The sequence below is a fragment of the Sander vitreus genome, chromosome 11, assembly GCF_031162955.1.
Source record: "Sander vitreus isolate 19-12246 chromosome 11, sanVit1, whole genome shotgun sequence".
Lineage (NCBI taxonomy): Eukaryota > Metazoa > Chordata > Actinopteri > Perciformes > Percidae > Sander > Sander vitreus.
The window spans coordinates 2,391,788-2,410,680 of NC_135865.1; the positions used below are offsets into that span (position 1 = coordinate 2,391,788).

General features: G+C 43.2%; 1 protein-coding gene across 1 annotated transcript; it reads right to left on the reverse strand.

Annotated features, from left to right (window-relative positions):
* Positions 1-1,664: 1,664 nt before the first annotated feature.
* wdr4 (WD repeat domain 4) lies at positions 1,665-18,875 on the reverse strand. The gene is made up of 11 exons (XM_078263041.1): positions 18,744-18,875; positions 17,471-17,539; positions 16,513-16,659; positions 16,189-16,345; positions 13,287-13,399; positions 13,102-13,162; positions 10,877-10,972; positions 6,741-6,805; positions 4,755-4,941; positions 3,914-3,983; positions 1,665-2,038 (listed from the first exon to the last, which is right to left on the reverse strand). The coding sequence occupies exons 1-11, from the start codon at positions 18,824-18,826 to the stop codon at positions 1,848-1,850; spliced, it is 1,239 nt and encodes a 412-aa protein (XP_078119167.1). The 5' UTR covers positions 18,827-18,875; the 3' UTR covers positions 1,665-1,847.
* Positions 18,876-18,893: the final 18 nt, after the last annotated feature.

Below are 18,893 nucleotides of genomic sequence, written 5' to 3' on the forward strand. Positions count from 1 at the left end.
ATGGACAGCGGCCAACACACACGCCTATCAACTCGATAATAAAGCCGTAAAGTAGGCTTTTAACTCAGGACAGCGGCACTTCTCACAAATACAGATAGGATTGGAGATGAAGAGTTTAACTGACACGTAACTGCCATCAGCTCCGTGGGAAATTAAGAATCAATGTCACCGACATAACCAATCACAGTATGACAGACGCTCCACTTAGCACCAACTGCAATGTTTCATTTGAAATGAATGTAGCCTACTGGCAGTCTGGCACACGTGGGTGCTCAGTATTTTATCGTACGTGGGTGTTACATGTAATCTTCAGGTGTCCGCATACTGCGTTTGCTAAGGTATCGTTGGTAATCAGGATACTTCAGTATGAAAAGGTTGATTTAAAGGCTAGTGTGAGTGTTTTATCCAGCACTTCTCGTCCAGATTGTGAACATGGACAAGAAGCAAACTCCATCTAATGATGGAAATCATGTTATATGATTGAAAGCTCCAGAACAGCTACTAAATTGACCTTGAGTTGGACACGTTTGGTCAACAACATAAAAGATATTGGTACACACATACGAATATTAGTTATGCACGTTTCATTGGAACATTTCCAACTCATTTTGCTGAGTTACAAATCTGACTATCACCCTCACTGCTCTGTGTTTTTATTTCTGTGTATCTGTGTTTCTGTATGTGTGGTAGAAGCTACGGTGTACACACACGTAACATACTAACGTGTGTAGTTGGAGTAGGATTTGGGACATGGCTCGGGTCAAACACAGCTGCAACAAATATTATTTATGATGTTTGCATTCTATTTAGTTGATCCAGTTTCAGAGCACTGTGCATGTTGACATACTGGCAAGGATTAATGACATCAATGTGATGACAGCATCGGTGATGTCGTTAGCTCCACCTGTGCTTCCTGCCAGTCAAAATATCTGTTGTGAAAAAACATGGTTTCCACTCTACTCTTTGTTTGCCTTTTCCAACGCAGCTACTTCACCACATGCTGCCTCTCACAAACAGGTCGCTGCTCACGCGTTCTGTGGCTCTCATGCAAACCAAAGACATTCTTCAAATCCAGGCATGCTGCATCAATTCTGTACCCTGGAAATCCAGAGTTCTCGCGAGAGCACAATTGTAATTAGCTCAGCGAGTCACTCTGGCATTGAGTAATGATGCTCATTAACTATGCCCTCGTAGCCGAGCTGCACCAATCACATCGGTGTATCTGATATAGGCGGGCCAGAGGCCAGCTAAACACATGAAGACAGTTTAATCTACCAGTTAGCTCCACTGGTAGCTAAGCGAGTTGGGCCAGTTTCATTACTCAATGCCAGACCCTTAATCTTTCAGATTTGGGTCTGGATTTCCAGGCTATCAATTCTGTGCATGAGACATAAATAGGTTAGTCTATTTCCACGACGTTCCACTTCAGGGATTGCTCCGGTGCCGCTGGAAATTCCACCAGATTATCCGTTACCTTCAGCTTTCTTTGGAATTTTAAACTCTCAGGTCTGGCAATGCGAGACAGAAATAGGTTAAAAAAGGTGGTGCAATGCACAGGGAGTAACAAGGACAGAGTGAATATCAGTGGGAAATGTGAGTAGAGGCGTGTGGTTTACCAAAAGGAATGTTTCAGTCAGCGATGGCGGCGGAAACAGAAGGCACAGTTCAATGTTAGCTGCAATGTTTATTTTGAAAAATCTGCCAGAAATTTGAGCCAAACATAAAAATCCATCCAAACCGGTCATGCAGTAAAGCACACCCTTTTCACCGGCTTCATCAAATAAACACATTCAAGTCAGATGCATCAAACATAAAGGAAATAATAGCTCTCTTTTCAAAGTGTCCATTCAGGTAGATGAGCGAGGGACAGCTCCTGACGTCTCCTTCTTGGCCTTCTTGTTGCCGTTTGCTTTCTGTGCCATTCCTCTCTTCAGCTGCTGCTCCTCCACTCTCTGCTGCTTCTTCTGCAGGTACGCCGTCACGTTGTCAAAGCTCACCTTGTACAGATGCTCGAAGCGGTTGTCAGTCCGTGTGGAGGCTGTAGTGAAAGCAAAAGGTTGGTGACGGGAAGCACAGCTAAACTCTTTTAATTGTCTATGAGAAGAGCATCCCATGCATATGAGAAATAGGAGAGGTGGGGACATAAGCATCTCTCTTTGATTCCTCGGCTCATATGTTGACCTCATCTCTGAGGAATCAACTTTGGAAGATGGAAGCTGGAAACACCGTTATCATGCCGTGCACCCAAAGACTGTAAAAATAATGGACGAAGCTTACGAGGCCTGAAAAGTGAAGCCAATGCAGAAGCTCTTTAAAGCTGCATTCTATCTCATTTCCAGCAGGGGGCGACTCCACTGGTTGCAAACACAAGTCTGTTTCTATAGAAGTGATGGGAAAATGACCTCTCTACTTCTGCCTTGATTTATTACCCCGATAAACATTTTCATAATGACTTTTAATGACTGATTTTCTGTCCATGCAGATGGATGGCGGCAGTAAACGAAGGTCCGCGTTCATCCACTGGATGACTTGCCTCTTTAGCCATTTCTAACATAAACACTGGCTCCTCCCCAGCTCCACCCTCTCGTCAAAAATCGTCACATCTGGTTGCAAAAAACAAGCTGGCCGACGCCCCTATAACCAAACTCAAGGCTTTAAAACAGCAGTCCACAAACCAATGGGGGACGTCACGGATGCTACGGCCACGGTTTTTACAGTCTATTTGTGCACTAGAGTCCGGATCGAGCCGCATTTTTCTGTCCGAGCCCGGCCCGCGTCCGACAGAGCCGTGACCGAACCCGGCCCGAGCCCGACACAGTTAAAATCTCATTTTTTTCTCACTAATGACACATGTAGGCTATGTTTTTGTGTGGAAAGACCGCTTTTATTAAGCAAGTGTAGGAAGGCATTCGGAAATGTCAACAGATGAGCGAATCAGCGCACACAGGGCAACAAGCTCACGTTAATAAGCTGTTTAATTTAAAATGTTCAACCTTTCCTGATTGCTTCGTGATCAGAAAACCAGGGGAGACTCGTTACCTCCAGGGCCGACGTTATAAGATGAATAACGTCGGGGTTAAAATCCCGTTTCTGGTGAGCAGATGAATGAACTTGGCTTTCAGTCTGGGGTTTATCTCAGACACACACACACACACACACACACACTGTGTACCAAACTTAAACTTATTCCATCAACTCTGCTCGGTCGCATCTACACGTCTGCTTCCTCTCTCTTCTGCCCACTTACCACACACACACACACCTCACTTAAAAGGAGCCGCAGCACCATTTTACAACAACTGCCTTATCGTGCCGATTTGACTGAGCCCGACCCAAACTCGACCACACTTTCTAAATATCTGTCCGAACCCGGCCCGGCCCTCGGGTTGGGTATCCATGCCTTGGTGTGCACCATGACAGTTGTTACACATACCCAGAGGTGGGTAGTGAGGAGTTAAATGGGACTTTTGGCAGTAGTTTGAATGCAGCACACTTTTTACTCCTACTACTAGTGTACATGGGAGAGCCTGGTGCATCTGTTTTAAACGCTGAGGGCCGTGACAAAGGTATTTGATGAGTTGGGGAATGCTTGTAAGAGTCGTGTGGAGGAGTACGGCCCCTTTAACTACTGTGCAGCTGCAGTAACGACGTGCTATGACAGTCGTGTGTTCAATCCAGGCCGGGAATTTCACCATTTCAGGGGGCAATGACACTTGGCCTTTGGTGTTGTCAATTTCTTAAAAGGTCACAAAGGCTTTATGTGTACGTGTCCGCTGCTCCTAATGCTTAGGACGGGTTAAATGCAGAGATTGAATTTCCCTACATTGTACTGCAGTTGTATGTGATGATGTTTCTGGGGTGTGTTGTGTGTGTGTGTGTGTGTGTGTGTGTGTGTGTGTGTGTGTGGACTCACCCTCAAGTGTCTCCCAGTGGGGCTTGAAGGCTTTAGTCACTCTGCTCAGTTCCAGGCTCTCAGCATCACACTAGATGCAGCAGGAGAGTGGACAGTTACATTAAAAAAAACATAGCTGATAGTGGATACCATGGCAACCACAAATGTATGGTGTCCTGCTGTAAACCACGTGTCACCTACGTTCCTCAGGGTTTATACATATGCACTGGTGTCTGTGTGGTTCTAGCGTATCTCTTATTTAGAGAACAGTTAAGTGCAGTAGCCCAACAGCCAGTGATGAGTTAGTTACAGGAGTTCTGTATGCTACTCTAGTTCAAAATGGTGGGACAGCTGACACGGCAATACCCTTTATTGGCCAGATGTGCCGAACAGGTGGGGGAGTTGTGTGAGGTCAGAGGTCCTGAGCCGACCAATCAGAGCACAGTTGCTGCTCTGATTCAAGGATTTTTCTGGTCTTTAACTTAAGAGTTTTGATATGCATCATTTATGCACAAATGTAATTAATTCACTGCAATGCAATAATCATTTTAATAAGTGTATACGAATCTATTTTATTTCTAAGGTTATAATGCAGTGTAATATGCAGTCTGACACAAAACTGCATGAAGGAGTGAACATGGAAGTGGTCACAGTGAAAATGGCTTGATCCCGTGCTCAGGCCTCAATGTGTAAGAAAACTAGTGTTTTCATGATAAATCCACGATTTCAGTGCAAAAGTAGCTAATATGTAAGATTCTAATCACGTTTCAACAAATCTTCTCAGGTGTGTGTGTTTGTGTATGAAAACCTAAAAGCTACGGTCTATCAGTACCTAAATGTGTCTGAATGTATCACACTGTACCTCCCAGGAGTCTTGTTTGTGTGTGTAAACTTGGAGCGGTGCATCGCTGGAGTCCATCAGCACCCAGAGGCGGCCCTCCAGGTCAAAGGTCACGTCGAGAGGACAGTGGGGGAGGGAGAGCCTGCTGTGTGGCACCAGCTTGTCGTCACCCTCCTGGTCCAGAGTAAAGAACTGAACTGTGGACACTCTAGAGGACACACAGGAAACAAACCGTTGAATCAGTCAGCTGATCCCTGGCTTGATCGGTTACCTTTAAGAGACCGATTCTGAATGTGGAACATTTAAAAAGGGATGGCTTCACTCGGTGCTCCTCTTTTCCTCTGACCTACTTTAGGTGTCACCTACATGTGCAATATATACTACGCAGCTCCACAGTGACCTTGTGCCTCCATAGGTCCAAAAATACACTTAAAGATCAGAAGCAAAAATAGATTTAGCCAGCCAAGGTGTGTCACTGTCATGTCAAAGTCCCGGTGAAGGAGCAATAAATATTAGTGACCAGGGACGGTAATGGGGCCGTGTTTTTTGGCAGTTTGCAAATTATCTGTATCAGCATTTTATTTTCCTGACAATCGATTAAGTTAATGAATTAAAAAGTGTTTACTTTGGCTCGGCTACAGTTCTGTGTCTTTCCCTGCTTCGGTTTCACTCCCCACTGAGTCTGACTTAATGTCCGTCCCCCCCCCCCAACAACACTACCTGACTATCTCTTACTGGGGATTATGCGGAAAGGTTCTAATTTCTCAAAGAATTGCTTAAAGCATCTAAACAAAGTTTTGTGTTGGAGTTTGTTAGCCTGACAAGCCAGACCCACATCCAGATGTTGGGTCTGGGAACTCCCCATTGGGAGGGCTCAATCCGAGGGGCGGGATAAATGATTGCCTTTCAAATTCCCTCTGCACGCAATAGGATAGAGCTACAACCAACCAGAGCAACGCTAGTTGATAGATTCAACTTTTGCCGTATCCGGTCGGCAAAACTCTGAACACATCTTCCTTTTTTAAGAAGGACTTCAGTGCCGTTCTTTGTTCTTTTCTCAAAGAAAAGCTAGTTAAGTCTTCCAGAGTTGCGGCCAAAGCCGACTCGAAAGACCGCTGTTCCCAGCAGCAGCAGCCATAAGCCCCGCCCACCGACTCTATACACGATGTGATTGGCCTGACCAGAGTTTGGTTTTTCCAGCTCGCAAGCGAACGGAGAGTTGCTAGACGACCCGCTAGGCTAGGGTGGTCTAGATTTCAAGGCTAGGAGTTTGTAACATTCCAAAATTACAAAAAAAAATGTAAAATTCCAAATATTGGTTATCGGTTTCACAAACTACTAATAATCAGTATTGGTATTGGCCTTGAAAAACCAGTATCGGTCGATCCCTAATAAATATGTGTTCCGAGCCAGTCACACCACAGGAAAATGTGTTATTAACCACCTGCCCACATCTGAATGATTAGAAAAATGGCCAAGTATATAAAAGTAGGTTTTTAAAATCGTGAAAAAATAAACTCAAAAAGTAGAAGAGTGCCGCTTGACGGCGACAGAGAGCCCAAAGTCCACACCACAGCAGTGAGCAGTGACTGCCAGCGGGGAGGGGAGCCAATTCGGGCTGAAAGACTGAAAGGTAGGTTAGTGACGGCTATTGTGCTTGTGTTTATATGAGTGTGGCATTTCACAGAGTTGTTTATTCATTATCATTATTTATTAGAACTAATTTAAGGGATCTGTATAAAACCTCCGTTTATATACAGTAGATTGGCTTTGGAGGAATGTTTTTATGAGGAATGATTTGTTTGCACTTGGATCAGGTCACACATTCACAATATAACATCCAGCCACCGGTTTCATGCTGTTCCATCTCATTTAAACTCTCCTTTGCACTTAGCACGAAGCTAATCATGTCAACAGGAAACAACAGAGTCCTGCGACAACAGCTGAGACTTGAGTCCCGTCTGTTCCGTCTACCTGCAGAGTCTCATGACTGATTCCCACACTCACCTCTCACACTGCACGGCTACATGGCGAGCATCAGGAGAGCTGGCGATGCGGCACACAGTTGGCTTCTGGGAAAATAAAACAAAGACAGAAAGAGTGGTGGAGTCATGACAGGTTTCGCACTGATCTTTTTACAAAATAGGGGACGTGTCCTTGTACTGGAAATTACTAAGTAAAAGCACCGACTTGGATTTCACTGATTGAAACTTTATTTATCCATTCACAATGGATCAAATAACTTTTAAGATTATTTTTTGGCTATTTTAGGCCTTCACCTATATAGGACAGCTGAAAACATTAAAGGGGAGAGAGAGGGGGGAATGACATGCAGCAAAGGGCCGAGGAGTAAACCTCTATATATGGGTGGCTGCTCTACCAGGTGAGCTACCCAGGCGCCCTCAAATAACTAGGTTTAATGTGAAATGTATCGCTCGTAGAAACAAACAGTATGAATGATCCTTTTAAGGACAAAAAGCAGCAGTGTTGGGAGTAACGGAATACATGTACCAGCATTACCTCTTCAGAATACAAATTATGAGTAACTGTATTCCGTTACAGTTACAATTTAAATGGTTGGTATTTAGAATACAGTTACATTGTTGAAATCAATGGATTACATGACGATACTTCTGTTTCACGGGTTTATTCACTCTCGCAACTCCATGCATTTCCCAGAAGCCCCAATATGAAAACGAAAAAATTAGCTATTTGCGTGATAATGAGGTGAGGTAGAGATGGAGCCGGAACAACAGAGCCAGGGCAGGAATGGTTTCTATCTGGGAAATTCAAACAGCATTTCACATTAAAGAAAGAGAAGGGAGAACGAAATATAACTGTACACTGCAGTGCAACCTCTGCTTGCCAGCAACCAACCTCCTTTCAGCGTCCAAATTCCTCCACCTCCAACCTGAAGAAGCATCTTAAAGTAAGTTATTTTTAGCCAAGCGTAGTCGTCTGCTGTAGTTTTACTGCTCACCTTGCTATTTTATAGTTGACGTACGACTTTACATTCTCCTACGTGCTGATTTACTATCCCCAGAGCCGTTGAACGACTAGCCCCGTTTGACATGTTAGCTAACGTTAGCTAAAATTAGCTCGTGGTAGCTTAGACTGCGGTTAGATTTTTGTAGTATGCAGTTCGGGACTACAAATACAAAAATCTATCTGCTTGTTTAGGTACACATTCAGCCAGTTGGAACAGAAGAACACACCAGAATAGGCCTGTTTAGTAAGCTGGATGTGATGGCCGCATTCCTACACTTATAAAATGCGGAATACGTTACAAATGACATTTTTGGGCATGTATTCTGTACTCTAACGGAATACGTTTTGAAAGTATCCTTCCCAACACTGTGTGGCAGTATAGCTGGACACAAACTTTGTTTTGGACATTATAACAATAAAGCAGTTTGATAGTGTAAATGCCATACTGCAGTGATGAAAAGCAGCAGTGTCCCAAGTTGACAACACAAAGCAATGTGAAAAGACCAAACCTTTGGGGTCTGAAGGCTTGAATGGACTTCTACCAAAACAACCACCTGTTCATCACTTGCACGTTCATACGTTTCCTTCTTTTAGTCATTTCCTTCTCACACAGGCCTCCATGGTGGCACTGGATCATAGACTGTAAATACAGTGGAGCAACGTAGCAGCGGTGAAGTCACCCATTGGTTTGTGGACTGCCGTTTTGAAGGGTTAGGTTCAACAGCCAAGCCATAGGGGACCAGAATATGATGAGAAGCCATTTGCTAGCAAAGTGGCCTGGCTCAACTCATGATGCTTTTATCTTTAACACAAGCTAGCATTTTTGTAAACTTCCCAACTAAAGAAGACAACTCACTAACTACAGTACAACCTTATCACCTTCATTGCAGGGCTTCCAGTAGACCTTATCTCGATAAATATATATAATTCTTCACAGCATAAACCTGACTATTTACTAGTGTTAGTTTCTATTTTCCACCAGGCTGGGGTGGGTGTGGCTTACCTGCATCATAGTTTACAAAGTGGAAGTGAAGCAGACTGAGAGGGACTCAGGGCCTGTTCTGACTTGGTATTAAAATCCGATCTGAGCGATTCGATCGTAAGTGGACAGCTCTAGGTGTGTGCGTTTCCACAGGTCCAGTATTAAGCGAGATCGCTGCAGTCTACAAGCTACAATGTAAGTTAAAGGGCAATTGCGCACCTTCGTTTTGCCACTGACATGCTCAGATTACATATAAATATAAGGAGGTCGACCTTTCTGTTAAAGAGCCTTTTTTTTTTTTTTTTTTTAAAACATCCGCGAAATTGCTATCACTAAACCCACCAGACTTTATGTAATTAAACAATAATTTTATTATCGTAAAATACACTTCATTCAAAGTCGACAGACACAAAATAAAACTGTGAAAAGCCATTTTCCAACCATCACCACTCAGTTTGGTTTTGGTTGAAATAAACACATTTTACTGATTTACATGTGAAAATATGTTGGCTCTATACACGCTAAAAGTATGTTGTTTTTTTTTTTTAAATGGAGTCTGGTGAATTAAGCGATAGCTATTTTGGAGCGGTTTTTGGTTAAATAAAGAAAAATGTTACTCTTTAAAAAAAGGTCTCTCTGTAGGGATCCTTTCCAAAATGATGTCAGACACAATAATAATCTGAGTCTATCAGCGGTAAAACTGAACATTTTGTGGACGAAATTGACGATGCAGATTTGTCCTATAGGACTACATTGCAGCCCTGTGTGCGGCTGCTGGTGACAGCATTCTTGCTTAAAGGAGAATTCCGGTCAATTTCAACATGTAGCTCCGTTTGGAAATTTGGAGTGCTGGCAGTAGCAAAAAAAACAAAACAAAAAAAAAACAATCGGTGCTGCCTACACCGTGTTATCCCCCTGCTAGCGTTAGCATCCAACAGGCTTAAACAGGGCAAGTTTTAAACATGTTTTAAGCTCAGTGAATCTGACTGCAGCAGATGTGACAGAAAGGCATAAAAGTTGTGTTAAGCCAGCCAGCACATACCTCTGTTTATTTCCTGTTTGCCGGTCAAGTCCACACTAGTCAATTGTTGAACTCATACAATCCATTTCGAGCATGTTTAGAGGCTTAAAACATGTTTAAAACTTGCCCTGTTTAAGCCTGTTGGGTGCTAACACGGTGTAGGCAGCACTGATTGTTTTAGTTTGTCTTGCTACTGACAGCACTCCACATTTACACACAACAGAACTACGTGTTGAAATCGACCAGAATTCTCCTTTAATACTGGACCAATTTTAAAGATTCTTGTTCCTGTCAGTCACTTACACACAAAAACATAGGAAATAGGGTCCAGGTTGAAGACAAACCCAAGTTACCCTTTAAGCAAACAAAATATCAAAAGAAAAGAGAAGGCTTATTCTTTCACAAAATCTATTCATTTTAAAGTCTATTTACCTGTATGTCTATTTTCAAACTTTCGAGGATTTCAAGGGGAACCGTGAGTTGAGGCTGAGGAAGCTGGCAGCAAATTGCATCTTTATTACAACAAAAATGCAATTTTGACTAAGATATAGATGATTATAATGGAGAGCGCTGGGCAAAAACTGGAAAAATACAATGTTGAAGGTCACCGGAGGTCAGATATAAATTGCCTCCATGTCTGAAATAAAACCTTGGAGTCTGTAGATGATATGCTAAATAAGTCATGCTTTAGTTATAAAAACCACAATTCCTTCCATATAGAGGTATGAGCTCATCTTCTCCACTACAAGTCCAGCTGAAGCTAATGTTGTATCTGTCCACATGGCCATACATACAGACAGACAAGCTTAGAGTTACAATGTGTGTGTGTGTGTGTGTGTGTGTGTGTGTGTGTGTCTCCTTAAACTTAGTTTAACATGTTAGTATGCTAACCTTTGCTAATTAGCATGAAACACAAAATACAGCTTTGGTCCTAAACCAAAGTGTCAGGGGATCACCAAATACGTATAGAATTTCTCCTGAAGGGAACATCCATTTGTGTATCACATTTCATGGCAATCCAACAATAACCGTTGAGACGTTTCACTCAAATGTCAACCTCACTGTGGAACTAGATGGAAAGTCAAGGGATCACCAAAGTCATGAGGGCATGCTACAGCCTTATTGGTGTAGGGTACAACATGCCGTGGTTACCTTCTGTTTGTCACTTTCAGAGCTCGGTGTCTCTGCAAGGTCCCAGCTCTGCAGTTTATGGCCGGACTCATACTCCCACAGCTTCATGGTCCCGTCCTGACAAACGACACACACACACACATTACACTGAAGCTCAACTGCACATTGGTTTCACTTCATTTTCCCTGATGGAGCCTCTGGGTCAGCTTCAATATTATGCTGTCAATAGTTTCAGTGTACAGTAGGGCTGGTAGGGTTCACAAAACCCACGGTTCGGTTCGTATCACGGTTTTAGGGTCACGGTTTTCGGTTCTGTACGGTTCTTGTTATTTTTTCTAACACTCCAGAAATATACTTCAGCATATGATATATAGCTTAATTATCCACAATGTATGATACAGTATTAAAAAACAGATATATCATGTAATCATGCACAAACTGAATCTGACTTGACTTTAAGCCCATTATTGAGACCATCTGTGAGGAAAGCTAGCTGAGATGTCGATACAGCAAGAGGGAAGACACTTTGATAAAGTACTTATTGGACTTATCATTGCACTTACAATAACGAGCGTAGCTGTCAGGTCCTCCTGTAAACGTCTCATCTCCGTTTTTTTCCTGTGTGTGTGTGTGTGTGTGTGTGTGTGTGTGTAGAACTGAGCAGTCCCGCCCGCTGCAGAGACCCGACAGGATCTAAACTGCAGCCGCTTCAGCGACTTTAGAGTGAAAAAACGTTACAGTACATTGATGTTAAAATGTTTACAGGTTGGCAGACGGTCCGAAATGTTTTGCACGGCCTTTCGCTGTACGTTTTGTTGGTAATTTGTGCACATCTCTTCTTTCGCGTGAAAGGGAACCACACTGTCTGAGGTCACACACGGGCACGAGGCTACATTGCGCATGCGTCGAACCGTGCGACACACACGCTCCGAACCGAGACAAGCGGACCGGATGTTTTTTCATGAACCGTACCACCCCTAATGTACAGTAGATCTTTGCTGTATGAAAATACAAATTTTAATGCCAACAGCACTCCGAATTAACGAATGATCCAGTTTTTGCAAGAGTGCGCTTTGCTGCTCAAAGTGACTATTTACGAATACATCCAATGTGTTAGAGAGAGAGAGTGAGACAGAGAGAGAGAGTGAGAGAGTGAGAGTGAGAGAGACAGAGAGAGTGAGAGAGTGAGAGACACAGAGAGAGTGAGAGAGTGAGAGAGGGGCATGCAGCTCCAAAAATGGATAATCAATATGTGGCAGCAAATGTTGATTTTGTGGTGGGTCGCCATAGATGTGTAGGAAACACTGGATTGCCTATGAAGAGCTTCTAAAGATGATGACTAAATATACAGTAGCACCATGAAAAAAAATAACAGTGCTTACCTCATCTGTATCTTGTTCTGTCACAAAACATTAAACTAGTAGAGGAACATTTTCCTTATTATTCTGACTTATTTAATTGATATTTTGTTATTTCTCCCCCATCACTGTCAATTTTAGTTGATTGGAGAGTTTGCCTGGATGGTGAAGTTTGGTATATAAATTATGTAGACAGATATTCTGCAAGATGTGCATTGTAAATTATACAGACTTTTTTTATATGGTTAAATTGTCTCTGTAGGATCGCTTGTTAAAAAGTGTCTGTTGATTTTCAATTTTCAGCAGAAATCCAAGAATGCCCTAAAGATGGCCACCAAATGGACAATGAGACAATATTTTGAGTTGGGAACTTCAAAATGCGTTCAATAGACACACCTTGCAGGATAATGAAAAAGCCAGTTAGAACAATATATTGATGGGTTGCATGGGGACTCTATCTTCCAAGCTAATGAACCCAGCTATACTCCAAAATGTAATTGTTTGAAGATTTGAAGAGCTTTTAAGGCTCTTGAGAAGAAAATAAAAACATGCATTCAGAGGCACAAACAGCGCTAAGCACAAAAGTTTGCCAACGCTGAATAACAGGCAGAGCTTCTGTTGATTCTTTGTTGCATTTTTTTGGTTTAGATTTAGTGACAAAGTAACAGCTACATGCTCTTTCACAGCGGATTGGAAAATCCTAGGAGTTGGACTTAAGAACCACAACAGTTGTAGCTCGAAATCATCTAGCAGGTGGAAATCCAAGAGACATCTCCACCTGAATCTTAACAGACTATAGACTAAAATGGAGCATATGAAGCACATAGTAGTGATAAGTGGCCTGTGGGCATGTGTGTGTTACAGTAACTTTGTGAAATGCACACGTACCCCTGATCCAGACAGCAGCCAGTTTGGATGACCTGATGGGACCAGCAGAGCACTGACAAACCTGAGAGAAAGCAGGACAAAAAAAATAACAACAAGAACTGTTTTGATCAAATCACACTTTACACACACATCACACACACCCACCCAAATCCACACACACCCACACACACGGTTGAGTTACTCACTGTTGATGTCCCAGGCAGAAGGACTGGATGTTGTACGGAGACCTGAGGTGGCTTACTCTAATCTTCTCGTCACGGTCGGCTGTGATGATGTACTTGTCGTCCGGGGACATGCTCTGAAAGACAGCAGTAGGGGGCAATCATTCAGTCAAACAACTCACTCTGAGACAATGCTACATCAATAAGGCTATGTTCAGACTGCAGGCAAAAGTGGCCCAAATCAGATTTTTTCAAATCAGATTTAGACCACTTCCATATGTGGTCCTGAATCAGACCCAGGTCTGATTATTATCAATGTGGCCGCAGTGTGAACCACCAAGGAGGATTTGATGCGACTTTTACGTCAATCTACATTTGTCACAATTATGCGCCGGCGGGAGTTAGCCCTAGACACGGACAGTAACATTAAAAACTTGACCAGGCCTACACAATGGAGAACAGCGTTGGGGCAAGTCAATGGAGGGACAGTGAGGTGTTAGACCTAATTAACGTATGCTCATTAATGTTACGGCTGCCATTACACAAACATTTTGAAATAAAAGTGAATACGCTTACTTCCTCCATAACCTCCCTAACTGTGGATTTCCACTGGATGCGGAACGTCTGTGGAACGGCTGCGTGCTCCGCCGTCCGTCAATACCCACCAGGTCCAGATTTGTCGCGGCACGGCTGCGGCCATGACTGACAGCTGTAGTCATGAGGACCCGCTAGATCTCGCGAATTCACGTAGAATAGAACCAAAAAAACCAACAACAGTTTGTTTCCATCCAGAGGAGTAGAGGGGAAACAACTCTGTGCTGTGTTTTCAAGGTGTGGTGCAGGGAAATATGATCCGCCGTGAGCACGGTGGATTTTATTTTGAAACTTAACCGGATTTTTATTTTGTTTCTGTGCTCGACTTCCTGCAGTGTTTCCTCTATGTTGATAGCATAGTGGCGGTTCGCCACGATAAAATTTCCAGTGCCACGGTATCAGAAATAGGGCAGACGCACAACAGGTTTCCGCTATGTACACCGCTCCTTCAGCTGTTTATGAAAAGTCATAAAGTTGTAGCGCCGTCTGCTCTACTGACCTCAAGCAACTGTCATCTGCTCTCTCCCCCCCTAGGGTGAGCAGAGCAACTGGAACAGTGACAAGACGTCATCACTCGCGAAGTTATGGCAACCAAATAAACAGGGCGAGTACTACTTCACTCAATAAGTGATAAACAGCAACGAAAGCCGTGACATGAAATCCGCACTCACGCCCATGAAATATGACGGCTACAGTTTATTGGAAAATAGCATTGTGATGAATTTACTGTCCCAGACCCCAATTTAATCAGACCCCAGATGAGACAAGAAGCTAACGTCACAGCCACGCTGCTGTGACGGCCCCTCTGCCTCTGACTCGCCGCTGCAGGAGTCTGTGTGTATTCCTCCGACACGCTGTAGTAACGTTACTGATTCAAAACCGTTTTCCAGGTTAGTGGGGGTGCATACTGCTCAAAACCAACATGAAGAATGTAGCTAGTAATGTTCACTCAGCGTTTTGTTTTGTTGTTAAACTGTGTGTAAAATGAGCGGTGACGTTAAATCACCCTACGGTACCGTCTATTTTCTGGATGGTTTCAAGGTAACGGTCGGTAGCTTATATTAGCAGATAAGCCCGTACTCTGAGCATTTAACCCTTTGTGTTGTTTTTTTGGTATTTGACTTCACATACTGCAAATTTTTAAACGGAAGATACCGTTAGCAGGTCATTCTGAACCAAAACGGGCAAAACGTGTTGGCCTCATGTCTAAATAAGCACCTGAGTCAATTTTACAGAAAAGCCACGACGTCAATCTTACAACAAGTGTTACTTTTCCGTATCCCCTTCAACACAGCAGAAGCCTGAACTGAAAGCAGTCAGATAAACGTAAAGGCTAGAGCATCACTAGGTTTGACATGCACAAGACAGAGAAAAATGTGTCTTGTTCCGTTCTCAAACCACTTTATTGTCACACAAAGAAAAGCATTACAACTGCATGGATACATAAATAATATCCCTCAAAATGCTTTACATAAAGCACGGGAGAAAATAGGAATTAAACCAGAGTCCTAACTTAACGTCCCGTCATTCAATTCCTGTGCACTGTTGTAAGTTTTAATCCATCACTGTACAGACACAGAAACACACAGAACCATCTTCCTCCTTATAACATCTCTGCGCTCTTTTTCTCACTGGGTGCCACGTATTGCGTAAGCATGCAGCCATTTATCTGAATAACAAAAACCCATTATATGGACTTCAGACGTGGTCGGACAACACGGCATACAGACGTTTGTTTTGAAAGTGCTCATATTATGCTTTTTCCCTCTCTCGTGTTTTGTATCTTTTTTGTGCACGTTATAGGCTTCCAAAGTGAAAAAGCCCAAAGTCCAGCCCAAAAGGGACTTACCATCTCCAACAGAAAACACTGTTCACAAACTACGTGCGTCACTTTGTAACACAGCGTTGGCACGCCCTCATACTCTACTTCTGACTGACTAGTAGTCCTTACCTAGGTACTGTCAGGGCACGCCCTCATACTCTGCTTCTGACTGGCTAGTAGTCCTTACCTAGGTACTGTCAGGGCACGCCCTCATACTCTGCTTCTGACTGGCTAGTAGTCCTTACCTAGGTACTGTCAGGGCCCTCATACTCTGCTTCTGACTGGCTAGTAGTCCTTACCTAGCTACTGTCAGGGCACGCCCTCATACTCTGCTTCTGACTGGCTAGTAGTCCTTACCTAGGTACTGAGCATGTGCGACTCCCAACAAAGATGGAACAGAAGTGTGATGTCTCACTCTGTAGCTAAAACAGAGAGCTCAACACACAGGGTGAAAAGAGGAGCTGCAGCAATATATATACACAATTTGAATGTGAATCTTTTAACACTTACTAAAGCTAGCAACATGGACAGGTGGCCCATCTTCAGCTCTCCGTCCCTCTGCGGCTCCACCACTGAGAAGGAGTACACATCTCCTGATTTGTCAGTCGCCAGCAGCTTGTCCTCCGCCTGGCTGAACATCAGGGAGGTGCACCTCCTCACTACCCACCTGGGACACAAACACACACGACACATTACATTCAGTTGTCTGGGTTACAGCTGTAGTTCTCGTCGATCGCGAGTTAGTGGAAAATGCACTGTTTACCTGTTCATACAAAACCACACACACACACACACACACACACACACACACACAGGACAGAGTTGGAGTTGTACCTGATGCTGATACACTGCCATGAGGGCTCACAGCGAAACAGGACCAGTCTCTTGCTGTCATCAGTCAGCGCCACCAGCTTTCCAGATGGCGACACGGTGAAGGCAAGGACTTTGTCACTTCCTGTTTCCTCTGAGGCACCGCCATCACTGATGACAGAGGAGACAAGCTACAGCTGTTAAAACAGCTGTTTAAATTACAAGTCTACTCTATTAAGCTTTCCCATTTTTAAGCAGGTGCCTTTTTTTGTTTATTTATGCGCAACAGTGAGGCATGTTTTTAGATGCGTAAATGCTACAAAAATGAATGTTAAAATGAAGACTTCATTCATCAGAGGTAACCTCACATAGCTTCTTACCAACAATCCATTAGGTCGCCTCCTTTGCAAAACACTTAGGCTTCACCACTTACTTGACAACCATGAGTCACGTGCTTGTTCTTACCATAGACTGTATAATATTAGTGGACAGAGCATGTGTGACGTCACCCATTGATCTGTGGAGATCTGCTATGAGTCGTTGAGTTTGCCGTTACGAGCGCAGCCATCCTGGTTGCGGATGTGACGATTTTAGACGAGAGGGAGGCGTGAGGGAGGAGCCCTTACGCGCTACGTTATGTTACACACTTTCACTGGCAATCACATCATAGCCAGGCCCTCAAACACCCCTGCTTTATCGCTGATTTTAAAATCAACGAGACCATAATTCAAAAAATGAACATCCTTCTGTGTTGCAGAAGACTTAAAACTCATTATGAAAATGTTTACTGAGGTAATAAATCAAGTGAGAAGTGGGTCACTTTCTCATAGACTTCTACAGAAACCGACCTCCTTTTGCTACCGCACGAGTCTCCCCCTGCTGGAATTCAGATAGAATGCAGGTTTAAGGCACTTCCGCATTTGCAGCACTTCGCCGAACTGGATGCATTGTTCATTAATATTATACAGTCTATGGTTCTTACCTGTTGTTATCCTCCTTCGCATTCTTTGGTTTCTTCTCAGCAGTGCCGCAGTCAAACACAAACGATTCTCTGCAACGAAGTACACAAGAGCTAATGTTTTCAGTTTGGATTAGTTCCGGCACAATGCCAGTTTCATAATGTCATCTAGTTTGATATGAGCTCTGTACAGTTTACCTGTATCTTTCAATGACATGAAAATGAATCACTTATTCCAATTGAGGTCCCTGTTGCAGCAGCAGTGGCAGCAAAAACTGTCCTGTCCTGTTAGTAGTGTCCTGAGAAGGGTCCCGGGACAGTCAGACACTGGGAGTCACAGAACGATGTCTGACTGTCCCGGTAAAGTCATGGGAGTTACAGGACAGTGTCTGTCCCGAGACAGTCAGACACTGTCCTATGACTCCCATGACTGTCCTGGGACAGTCAGTCAGACACTGGGACACTACTAACAGGCTGCCGCTGCTTCTCCCCTGTTGGTGTAGATTTAGTTCCTGGTTTATATAACTTGAAACAGATCATTCTATTTTCATTTAGTAGATTATTAAGGAACAACTTCAAGAGAACGTTTGGTGACTGCGATTGAAAAAGGACTTAAATGCCTAATCAGCTATCAAAATAGTTACAGTTTACTTTCCAGCCATCAACAAATCAATAGCACTAATTCAGATGCATGATTTCAATCATAACTTTGCCAATTTGAAGCTGTATTTCATTTAGACAAAGTTCTTGCACAGCTGCTTGCGTTTAGACAACATTTCACATTTAAGAACTGGCTTCTTTTGTAAATTAAAAAAAGGGTTTGTAAAACCTAATGTTTATATTTCTCTAGGTAAGGTATTGACTGAAGTATTGTGCTGAAAAGTATACAGCCCTTCATACTAGCTGTCAATACACTGATTCTTTATCAACTTATACTGAAATCTAAAGACCTTTTGCAGGAGGATGATATTAGAAATACCCTGCTCTTTCTACCCTGTACAACTTACAATGATAATATTACTTTATTAAACACGGCATCAAGCATGAGATAATGATAAGATAAGGTAAGTGCCAAACCTTCACACACGTTTCCAAACGTATGTGCAATTTCATAACTTAGAAAACCTGGAAATGAACCTAGACATTCCCCATGGTTTCCCAGTCTTTCCAAACATGTGTATTTAGGATGACCAACGACTGCCAGCTAGCTAACATGTGCTAGCCAGCAAAGATAACCTGACGCACAGGCAAATCATATAAAATAAATTATTAAGAAAACGTGGAAAGTCATTCAAACCTGGCCTGTTTGGTGTGAATTGCTACGAGTTTCTTGTCGCAGGTAAAAATAAACCACTCTCCACAGAAACCGACAGCAGTCATGGCTGTTGTGTGTACATGCGACGGTGCTCCACGCGGTGGCGATTTCCTTGGATGGCAAAGGCATAAC